General features: G+C 38.8%; 1 protein-coding gene across 1 annotated transcript in view; it reads right to left on the reverse strand.

Moving 5' to 3' along the window:
• The window catches only part of FILIP1L (filamin A interacting protein 1-like), a 57,950-nt gene extending 51,205 nt beyond the window's left edge, over nt 1-6,745 (reverse strand). Inside the window, exon 1 of the mRNA XM_010295183.1 lies at nt 6,573-6,745. Coding sequence (XP_010293485.1) covers nt 6,573-6,709 — 137 coding nt within the window. The 5' untranslated portion in view covers nt 6,710-6,745. The remainder of the gene's footprint in view (nt 1-6,572) is intronic.
• Nucleotides 6,746-12,416: the final 5,671 nt, after the last annotated feature.

A 12,416-nucleotide genomic window follows, 5' to 3' on the forward strand; every position in this document is an offset into this window, starting at 1 on the left:
TCATGCACAGAAACTGTTGTAGAAATCTTTGAATCCTTGAATTTTGACAAGGGTTTGATTTCACAACATCTGTTGAAAGTTATGTAGTGCAATGGTACATAGTTTTTCACGTACGAGCATGAGGTAATTAATCTGTGTACATCACTTCCTTGAGTCTCTCTTCATGCCTCAGTGGTATTATTAGTGGGACTGTCCCATTGGGGTGTAATGTCAAATAAGAATGCTAACGTTTTGCTTGTGGTGGGTCTTTGTTACTCACCTACAGAACACTAGATACCCATGAAAAAGGTCAAATGTACAGAGATCTGGCATCCATTTAACAACTTGCAAGACATAGTCTCAGGCATATGTAATATATATAACTCATTGCCAGAAAGCTAAAAGGAAATGATTGCATTTGAGTACAATGCAATCTACAACAATAGTTCAGTGTGCATGAAATTAAAAACTGCTGGTAACACATGTAGAATAAATAAGTCGACAGTATTTATTTTTACTGTAGCTTTCTATAGAGATAAGATCCTGCTTCTTATAATATTTAATTGGCTTCATTAAGAAAAACAGCAAATATTCATTATACCCACTGCTATAGTGTATTGAATTTTCCAGAGCTGGATGCGCAATATATTGTTGTTCCAATGTGTGAATGTGTCCGAATTAAAGGACAGCAATGTTAGACTGACAGCATACTAACACATTTCACCTTTTAACTGAGATGGTTCCTTCTCCTTGATGCCCTGTCCCAGTTTTCAAGCATTGCTCACTTGAACTACTGTGTGTAGCAATTACTTTCATCTGACACTTTAAAAAAAAAAACAAACAACAAAACAAACCACTTAACCTAGAGTACTCAGTTTTATGCAATTACATTTCAGAAAACACAACACACATACTAAATACCTGGGCAGTATTATCATATAACACGATTTAATTTTGGTACATTTTTATGTGGTGTTTAGTCCATATAATAATATTGCATTGAGAGGGTAAAAGGGTACTGTAGAGGTGCACAGGAGAAAATTAGTACCTTAATGAAGTAATGAGATTGCATCCAGTGAAGAGATGTAGAGGGGTGAAATAACTAATGTGGAAATGATAAAAAAAATTTCAAGTGAGGGCCTGGAAAAAGATTTAGTTATTTGGATGGATAGAAAGATATGTTTGGTTTATTTCTGTGGTGGGTTTTTTTTGTTGTTGTTGGATGGTTTTGGGGTTTTTTTATTTATTTTTTATTTTCTTGGAGGTGCTATGGAGAAGAATTTCTGAGATTGAAAAGTAGAAACACTCAGGTAGAAAATGTGCCTGTGTATGACAGGCTGCGTGACAAGCAGTATAACTTTGTTACCCCAGTTTTGAGAACTGGACTATTAAAGAATCTTAAGGATGAAGCCAAGGGCAGGAGGATAAAAGACTGAGTTCCCTTCTGGTCTCATGGAGCTGGGGTGATGGCAGGTTTCTCACTATTTGTGAGATTTGTAGTTGTGGTGGTGGTTGGAGTAGACTTGAATCATCAGCATAGAGATGATGGCTGGCACTGAGTTTCTGTGAGGAGTACAGAGAGTGAATTGGAGTAGCAGACTCTGTGTGAGCAAGGTGGCAAGGAAGTGCTGAAAGCTCATTTGTGTCCAAGGCAGCCAAAAGATCAGAGACAGTGAAGGTAGATTAGGTTCAGAGGTTTGCCAGAAGGGAAGTTACTGAGCCTTTTATGAGAGCATTTTCAGTTGAACAGGGGGCAGAAGCCAGACCGGAGTGATGCCTACACTGAAACTGAGGGAAGGGGTCTCCTGGTGAGGATGGCAAAGACTGCATCAGGAGCTCAGGCAGCCAGCAGAATCAGTGTCCCTTGGGGATCTTCAACAGTCAGGTAGACAAGGGTCCGAGCAACCTGATCTGACTGTGAAGTTAGCCCTGCACTCAGCGGGTTGTGCTGGAGACCTCCAGAGATCCCTTCTAACCTGTATCACTCAACAGGTTGTCCTATTAACGGACTGACCTTGAGTGGGGCAGCAGTTGAAGCAATAAGCACAGCTTTTTGAGGTGTTTTTGTTAGATGAGAGAAGCTACAGTTGTGAGATTTTTGCAGGTTAAGTTCCATTTTTTTATGTTTGGTGAATGCCAACTCCTTAGATGGGTATAATAATAACTTTTATCTTAACACTGAAAATGCCCTTTACTTGATATTGTAAGAATAAACGCTTTGTATGGTGGAATAGTTTGGTTGGCTGGCTTAGGTTTTTTTCACTTGCTTAGAGCACAAGGAGTAAGTTTCCTATTAGGATATGTTAGGATTATCTTATATGTAAACAATTGTGTTTTCTTCTGCTTTGGACTACGTTCTCTATATGACCTTTGTGAGTGTGAATTCAGAGCTAAAACAAAAACTTATGATGGTATTCCTCTCTCTAAAAAAACCCTCCTCTTAGTAGATGATCCTTAAATTAAAGAGCTTATTAATTGCTGCTATACCAACCTGCAAAGTTTTGTGTTACTATTTGAATTCCTCTGGGCAACATTTACCATAACTGCATTTAAAAATCTAGTTACATTGCTTATTAGCAAACTGCTATTTTTTCCTGTCCTGTTGAACAACATTCACTTATTTAACCAGTGTATCTTCAGAGTAAAAGTTGAGAGTCTATATAGTATATAGAAAGTTTGAAGATGGAACACACCTATACATTGGGAGATTTCTTCCTTTCCTCCAATTTAACCCTCAGGTACCTGTGACTGGTTTATTCCAATCATACCTTCATTTCCTTTCAGTATTGATAAAATGGGGAATAACTGTGCTTATGTAATATTTAAAAATCCTCGACATTTGCAGAGAAAAAAGGCTGTGTAAGTGCTAATAATTTTACTATTTTACTCTTTTGTTTCTTCTTTTTTTGGTATGGGGTGGAGAGTAATATGTAAACGCATAAGTACTTGCATGCATATGGCATGTGTTTTCAAACTTAGAACATGCGTATCTGGAAAACCTTCTAGTTTCATATTTTAGCTTTGTAAAATGTTTTCTAAAATAACATTTTTTATTGTTTATTTGTACTGCAGAAATATGGAATGTGGATAAATATATTTGGACAAATCAGTACATTGTCAGAGAAGATACAGTGAAATCTGCATTTGAATGTATTTCAATAAGTATTCTTTGTAGTCCTTGATATTACCCTCCTTCCCCCAACCCCATGAAAGACAAGAGCTTCTAAATAAGCTCGATGGCTTTTATGCTGTGGTTCTTCAGTGCACCTGGTAGTCTCTGTATCCGACTTCTGGAGTTTGTTTTTACATTCCTGTGAGTCTGGATGCCGCTATTTCTTCAGGATCCATCAATACAATAAAATTTGCTGTTCTAGACTCTACTAGACTTGATTTGGTACACCACCATACTAGCTTGTGTTCCTGTCTGATCTGCACACGTACAGAGTACAACCCATGTTGAAGTGCAGGAAAGACCTGTCCAGTCATTGCCCATTGGCCTCCTTTTCTCCACAAAACTGTTCCTTCTCTGATAGGACTTTGTCAGTGGCTCCATGCTTTAAAATTATGTATGACTGAAGATGAATAAATATAACGATAGTGGCATGATTTTATCATTCTTTTATGGTGAATGTCTGTTGTTAAGTATTGAGACTCTTACCAGTTTGGAAGACTAATCTTTGCCTCCTAAGTACAGCAAGACAATGGAGGATTAGTTTTGGCTGGCAACAACTAAAATGCTAAAAATGCCTAAAGGGTTAATGTTAAATGCTAATCCAGTTCTCATATCTATAAAGCTGTCACTACTACTATCATAAGCTTAAACTCCCAAATCTGACAATGTACAGTTGCTGAGGCCAAACTTAGTCTTGTTGCCTTGCTATGAAGTCAAAGGTATTCTCGAATGATTAAGGTGAAGAGTTTTTACTGAGTCAGTGAACACTTCTAATATTTTGCATGATCCAAACATATTTTTTAAGTTTTTTTTAAATGAGAAATGTCATGTATAGAGTGTCTCAGGCAGCAGAAGGGCACTAGACATGGAGGCTTGCCTAGTATTTGTAAAACATTGTAATCTGATAAATCAGTTCATCAGTAAAATTTTCATTTAAGAATTCTTCTGTTGCGTTCTTCCTGAGCACATATGTAAGAAAGAGGAAACGCTTTCTCTCCGCCTCATTTGGAAATGTATTGAGTCTTATGTAAGAGTTGGATCTGACTGGCCCAACCAGTTTCTTTATTCTTGCTATCAAGAGTAGTTTTCAGTGCTTCAGCATCACTGTCCTGTAACATCTAGGGTTTTTTTTCATTTTGATCACATAATCACTTATTATTCATGTACCTTGTTTGGCTTCCATGCTTTCTGTTCTCCTCAAGGATATCTTTAGCATATACTGTAGCCTTTCTCTTTGATAAAAGATACTTTTTTTGACTAATTGAATGGAAGTTCAGGATTTTGCTTTGAAACTGAAATACTATTAGGAATGCTATATACCCTTCCACACTTAGATGAGAATAGTGCTTCTGGCTGAAAAGAGAAGAAGGTTCACTGATGAATACTTACTGCTTTTCTGATTTACTTTTTTAATTGAATTGTGGGGGGAAGCAAAAATTAATTTGTCATTGATTTATGTATGAAACCTTTTGTAGAGCACATTTGGATTAAGAACAAATAGAAAAATTCACATCCTGAGAAGATTTAAATTGGACTAAGGTTTTTGAAATGGCATAAGAGGTCACTTTGCTGCATATGGGGGTGTATTCTGAGTGTCCAATCAGGCAGGCTAATGTAGAAAGAGCTGTGCCTTAACTTGCTGAGCCTTTTTTTCGCTTATGGGTTTTTTTTGCTGGGTTGTTTTTTGTTGGTAGTTTTCGGTTTTTGGGGTTTTGTTGTTGTTGTTATGGCAGGCAATTGCGTGGAGATCTTGATGGTGACATTACTTGGCAAACATTTTGGAATCAGCTCAACATGTGACATCACACCCCCTTAAGGTTTTCCACATAAAATACCTCCTCCAAAGAAAATACAAAAATTGAGACTTAATCTGAAATCTGTTACTACATCCTCTAAGGTCTCATTAGGCACCTCAGTATTTCCCACCCCCATCCCCTTTCCAGGCAGATAGAGTAAATGTTGCAGATAATAGTGGTAAATGTTTTATAGTCTTCTTGGGGGGAATATGGAGGAGGGGCAGGGAAGAGAGTTTTAATCCCACATCTACCCTGTTTTCACAAGAAAAAAAAATAGGAGGATTCTGCAGCTTTTCAAGCTGTGTGAGCATGTCTGATGTAACATTTTGCCACGTTTAGTAACTGTAGCGCTGTATCTGAGATGAGTGTCTTAGTTTTTGACAACAGGACAGCAGAGATGAAAACTCTTCATTAATCTCAGGTTTTGGTTCCTGATATGATGATGTTTCACATCACAGAGCTCTTAAGAAAGTCAGTTCTGTGCCTTTGTGGGGGGACTTTGTATGTACTTTCCTGTGTGTGCCTGTGCTTGCCTGCATCTGTATACATTTTTCTGAGAAGCAAAGTGTTTTTTTCCTCAGCCTTTTTAATTGCATAACCCATAAATATAGCTGTGTACTTGGTGGGAAGCATATGTGCTGTCTTTGATAGACCTGCAGGAGAGAGGTGTAGTGCGAAGGATGAACACTGCCAAAATACGGGGAACATGATGTTACACAGACAAAGCAGAGGAAGAATTATCTATGCATAATGTGAGTTTAGAATAGGCTTGACGTTCTCACACCCAAACATTTCCATCTGGAAGCTGTTCCGAAGCGAAAGGAAACAGAGACAATATTCTCCTATCTTCTGGGGTAGCTATCCAGGGAATAGGAAATGTTCTTCAACTTTTTGGTTTTTTTTCCGTAGGACGTGCTCAGTTTTACTTCCCATTCAGAGAAGCCACAGAAGTTTAAAGTGGCAGTGAGTGACATTAAATTCTTCTTAATCCTTCTTGGAGAATTGGTATTGAAACCCTCACACTGTGCTTAAACAAGCTGTGGCGTTTTTAGGTCACACTTAAAAATAAAGTTGAGTGTATGATTTTTATGCCAATCCTGGTATGAGAAGTTCATGCCATTCTTATTTTCAAAGCTTTCTGTAAATTATCCTCTGCCTTTGCTTGCGCTCTCTGTATTTCTGTGGTCTGTTCAAACACCTAGTTTTCCTCATATCTTTTTCGTCTGTCATTAAAGGCTGCATGCCTGATTTCATATTCTGTAACTTATGTGCTATAGTGTACACTGAGCATCTTAAACGTGATGAAAGGTTCACCTGCTTCATGTTGGTTATAACTTTATACATTTGCGTATCGTCCTGTATTCTCTGTAGTGTAACATACCTGTCATCCTGCAACAGTGATGAAGAATCTCCCAAATATTTGACCTACCTCACTTGCTGATGGAGATATAGACTTTACTGTTATTTAGAAGTAATTAGTCATATTTTCACAGCTGAACTCTCAAAATACAACTCTGCAAATATTTACGATTTTTAATGGATGCAGAATAAGAAAGCGGCCAGATCCTTAGCCGTAATGTTAAATTGTAGGTATTTCTTAGTACTATGACAAGAGGTAACCTTACCTTTCACACTCTTGTTCCAGTAAGTTTGTAAACTCATCACTTTTTTCCATGTATTTGCTGTGCTTCTTCTTCTCTTCCTCTAGTTCATACAGTGTCTGTCTGTGTGATTTTTCTACCATTAGAAGTTGCTCCAGCATTCGTCCGTGAGTTTCTTTCTGTTTCTCTACAACTTTATCAAGCTACAAAAAAAGCAAAAACTCATGAAGTCTTTTGAAACTCTTACTTGCTCAGGCATTCATTCACGAAAAATTTTGAGAGGCTTAATAATATAGAAAGTGTTTAGTAGCCTAATGGGCAGGTCCTTTGGTATCTCTTTGGAAAGGGTTATTTAATTCTGTCAGTCTAATTCTGACACATTAGAAAAATAAGGTACTGTTTTGCAGGACCCTCAGTCACCTTCTGTTCCTCCTCCTGCCATGACTGATCCTCAACAGCTACTAATTAACAGTTACTGTTCCCTGGACTGTTCTTTTCTCATTGATCATTGTGGTAGAGAACCAGATGTCTTCACAGAAGCTTCTTCTGCTTCACACAGTAGATGACTGACTTTTAGTTGAATAGAAATAGCTGCCTCATTCGTAGCTGCATAGGAAACAAGCATTGACTTGCCTTTGTAAGGTAGACAGGTAGATCAAAAAGCAGTTTTCCTCTGGTTTCACAGTAAATGCGCGGTAGAACCAAGAGTGGAAAACAAACCTGTCTCCTGTGTTTACTCTGAGCATGGCTCTTGGTTTCCAGAATAAATAAGTGCTGAATTTTTAAATAGTTGCAAGTATTTTTATTTAATTTTTATTTAAAGTATTTTAATTTAATTTCCTGTGTTGTTCCTCAAATTTCACATGTTGTAAAGGGGTTTGCCTTGCACATGGCACCTTTATAGCACGCTTTGAGCATCAAATTCACTCCCTTTCCCCAAGGATTTCTGCTGAGTTTCTAAATATTATTATGTAGGGATATTTTAATTTAAGTAATCTATTTTAGGTTTTGGTAATAATTTTTAGTTTTCTAAATCACGGAGGTATTGGCATAACTGTTCACTGGAGTTATGCTGTTAAACAATTCTCTTATAATTTTGAATTCAGTATGTGACAGTTATGCAAGTGTGTGTATGAAACCAGAAGGGGTTTTCCTCCTTAGGCATTACTGATCTAGCTGGAGTTTCAGGCAGAATCACTGAAAGCCATCTAAAGACCTGGGAAGAGTCTGTATTTGTGAGAATCTTTGTTCCGTGCTCATTCCACTTCCCCTGTGGAGACTGCCTCCCTCACCAGGTCAATGTAGGAATTCTCGTACCCTTTTTGGAAAAGAGAAATTTTGAGCTCGAAGCCCTGTGCCTCCTTTTAACCACAGTCTATTCTAGTAGGTCAAGCTGCTTTACAGTGCTTCACTCTATTAATAGGAAAGAATTCACAAATGGGTAGTGTGGGAAGCAAGGCTGGTTCTGGTTCTCCAGTGTTTCCCCCACAAGGAATTCCATGTGCCACAAGAAACACTGGGACTTCAGATTCTTAGGGCTACTGCTTATTTTGGACAATTTGATTCCAAGGAGTAAGATTGATTATCTTTTCCTCATGTTTATTCACAGTTTGGCTGGTAGAAGCAATGACAGGAAGAGCTGGAATGCCTGAACATGAGTTTCTTGAATAAGTGAGAATATCATCACTTTCTGCATGAGCTTCCAAGTCCCCCGCTCCTTACCTCAGCTTCTTTTTATACTTTACGTATTCTCTTATGTTTATCCTAAATAATTTTTAACTTTTTTGGTGACACTGCTATAAATAAGGAAAAAGGAACTATTGTCAAGACTTTGAAGATGGTTTGAGTGCAAAATATTCCAACAGAAATGTGGACCATTTTGAAAATTGCCTGTTTTTTCTGCTTATGATGTTATAGAGCGTCATTCTGTTGTGACATAGCTGAGCTCATTTCATGCATGATGAAAAAATGTAAAGAAACCTATGATTGTCCTTTTTGGCTGTTTTGAGGTGCTCTTTCAGTAGATTCAGGGTTTTTTTTCATCTTGTTCACTCATAATTTGTGCGCTTTTACACCAGCAAGGTCAATGCTTTCTGGAATCATGATCCTGAAGTAGGACCGCTCTTGGGAAAACATTTCTTTCCTAAAGCCTTGCATATGCAAGCTTTCTTAGTAAGCAAGTGCCGCCTTATACAGCAATCTCTTGGCTGTGTTTGCTATGTCTTTTACAGAGGTTGAACACTGAATTGCCTTAAAAGGTCCGGTTGAAGAAAACTGGCCATTTTTAGTTTCTCCACACTTGCCCTTCTTCCACCAGAAGAGGAAATGTAAAAATTTTAAATGTTTTGTTCAGCTACTAGCTACCAGAGAGAGATAATTTTCAGTGTTTTATCAACCTTCCTCCCCACCAAGATTTCAGAGGGTTTTTTTGGAACAGCTATTGCACAGATGCATGAAGCGCACCATCACCTGACTTTCTGATCCTCGCCTTTTTAAAGGTCATGCTGTCAGGTGAATATATGCTGTTCTCAGAAAGCAACCTGCCTCCTGTTTTTGATGAAGTTCTTATGCAGTGTTGCGTGCAACTGTGGCCCTGTCTTGCTTAAATTGATATGACCTGGGCATCAGCCTTGCATGACAGTGCTTGCTGGTCTCAGCCCTCAGTGCGAGATCAGGTGGGGAAGAAGGCAAAGGTGTGAACTTCTGAATTTTTTTTGGCAGGCAGTCTGCCTGGATGGGATTAAGAAAGCAAAGTGATGCATTTGTATGGATTGGATCACTGCTCAAAAGTATATGTAAGAATCTGAAGGGATGTGTAAATTGCTATCATAAGAAAACACTGAGATTTCTGTCTACAAGCTGATCGTAAATCAAATTACTCCTGTTTTCAAACATATAAATGCCTGATGGAGGTGAGGGTTAGGCGTCAACACAAACAACATTAACCAAATAGAGAATAGAACCAAATAGAGAATAGTCCTGTTCCTGCACTGTTGGGTGTGAAGGATGTGGGATCTGCCAGCAGTGTTTCATGGGTTCAGGATATTTTGCTTGCTGTGCAGTATATGTTGAATGGCTACAAGAGGCTAATTAAAGCAGTATTCCACGCAGCATGTATGCAAGAAGAAGGGTAGTAACTCCAGGTTTTTGTTTTGCAGTTTTCAATGAGCAATGCCAGTACCTTTCACTTCACAGTTGTGCTCTTGTCAGTGTTGAGATTAGCAGTTTGGATTACAAACTAGTATTTGGGATGAGTGAGGTATGTATTCAAGGGAGGGAGGTGGAACAAGGAATTTGAAAGTGGGTAGAAGAACAGTAGTGTCCTGGGGAGACCTGCTTACATGAAAGGTTAAGAGACACAAGTAAATAAGCTGCTGCATCAAAGCTGTTTTCATGTTGCAGTTTTCTCCTATTGCTCAGATTAGAAGATGTGTTTAGGTTTTCTTTTCAAGAATGCTGTCAAATCAATTCTACCATGAGCATTTGCAGCTGGCATGTGGCTGTTGTGGCTGTGGACGAGGTGGAGAGCAAGAGCCTGGGATTCCACTCAGGAGAGAAGGGAAGAGATGCTGGACCTGTCTCCTGGTACAGGGGCGTGACAGAGAAGAGAATTGGAGAGGTGGTAGATCCTACATCACAGTTACTGCAGACACTTGTGATCTGCACGTAGGCTGCATAATGGGTCTGGGCATTTGGCCTCGTGACACTTAATGTGTGTTATTGTGCATCTTATCTCTCCCTGCAGGACCAAGCAGAGCAGAGTGGTGCTGGGTTGCTGCACTTCTGTGTGATTTGTTTGGAAGCTCTGTTGTGTCCCTCTGTGACATAAGGGCACTTCCCTGGGGAGCAAATTTGACTCTTGTACTTTCCCTGTGAGATCCTGGGGCTGACTCCCACGTATCCAGCAGAGAAGAGAGGGAAGTCATGTGAACTCCTCCTAGTGTGAGATCTTCGCACAGGAGCGGTCTCCAGCAGCCTCTGGTTCCTTAAATTACTCTGTCCAAATGCTAAATCTGTGCATGCAGAAATATCCATTTATATTTATGCACGCACGTTTACTCAGCATATACAGTTCTTGGCTGAAAACTGCAGAGGACTAATAAGCAGCAGTATAAATGTCTTCTGTTGAAAATTAAAGTGATAAAATCTTAATTAAATGATTTGTTGTTTTGTTCTTGCTAACCATATGGGTTTTTGCTAGAACTAATACTTGAACATACTGTACGATACAATGGAAAATAAGAGGCATGGTCTTACGTAACTGTGAATAGTTCAGCAAGCTAAAAATTCACATTTAAATTTCATCATGTAAATACATTTTGCCACCAGTTCATGTCTGAAGTCCAGCTAGGATGACGTGTCTCATATCCATCACCTTGGAACTGAATTTTTCATCTTTCTCTTGTTAGACTGTTTTGTGTTTTGCACTGTGCCAGAATAAAATCCAGGTTAATTACATTTTCTTATCCGAAGTTCAGTGAAATATTATTCCTGTTAATAACATCCTCATGGTCATTGTTTATAAACATATAATCCTGAGTTTAGGATTACTGGAGGTTATGGGCACAGTTCTTCCCTTGTCTTTTTCAACCCTAGCTCAGCCAAATTTCCATATGGATATCTTGATCTGCTTTTTCTGAATGCCACGTTGTCAATATTATTGTTTCAGTCTCTTCCTATGACTGTAACTTATTGGTGCCCTACAGCTGTTGTTGGAAAGTTGTGACCAACAGTTGTAAGACATTGTGAGGATGCAATCAGATATACTTTGTTAAAAGCCTGATGACGATGCATCTTTCCCACGTTGATTGGCACTGGGATTTTAAAAATTGATTCAATTTTTGATTATCCTTGATGGCTGCAGAATATAGGCTTTCCTCTAGTTTTGATGCTTTTAGAGGAGTTCTTAAAGTGGTAGGAGGTATTGTTCATCACATTATAAACAGTGAGGCACCAGATTTTTTTATCTTTGACTGTGTTATTGGAAGCTGGGGAGAGTCAGAAGCCAGAATTGTCTTTCTAATTCCATGAAGGTTTGAAACATGAGTAAGGCACTGTAAATTCTGCAGTATCTTCCTCTTTATCTCTCTTTTCCTACACCACCTTTGCTGATGATTTTTTGATAATTTTTAATTATTTATTTATTTTTGAATCTGGGAAAATAATTCTTATGCTATTAATCTGTATTTACTAGAATGTTGAATGCCATTTGTTTTCTATTCAAGAGAAGTGGCAATTGATCTGAAGCCAGAATTTTGATGAATAACTGACTCAACCTAAATCTGTAGACTACACAAAGAGGGAAAACCTTTACAGGCCTTTGTGTCAGACAGAAGCAAAACCAAAATAAAAGTCTATTTTTTTTCTTTTATGCCCCTTTAAACGTAAAACAATATTCCTCAAGTGTGAGGAAGGAGAGGGTGGGGGGGAGTGTATAAGCTTATGGGATCAGGCTCAGCCAGCACAGGTTCATGAAAGGCAGGTCCTGCTTGACCAACCTGATCTCCTTCTATGAGCAGATGACCCTCCCGTAGTGGATGAAGGAAAGGCTGTGGATGTTGTCTACCTGGACTTTAGTAAACGCCTTTGGCAGCGTCTCCCACAGCATCCTCCTAGAGAAACTGGTGGCTCGTGGCTTAGACAGGTGTGCTCTTCTCTGGGTAAAGAACTGGCTGGTCAGCTGAGCCCAGAGAGTTGTGGTGAACAGAGTTAAATCGAGTTGGTGGCCAGTCAAAAGTGGTGTTCCCTAGGGCTCAGTTTTGGGGCCAGTCTTGTTCAATATCTTTATTGATGATCTGGATGAAGGGATCAAGTGTTCCCTTATTAAGTTTGCAGAATACACCAAGTTGGGCGGGAGTGTTGATCTGC

This window comes from Phaethon lepturus, unplaced genomic scaffold (genome assembly GCF_000687285.1).
Source record: "Phaethon lepturus isolate BGI_N335 unplaced genomic scaffold, ASM68728v1 scaffold6779, whole genome shotgun sequence".
Lineage (NCBI taxonomy): Eukaryota > Metazoa > Chordata > Aves > Phaethontiformes > Phaethontidae > Phaethon > Phaethon lepturus.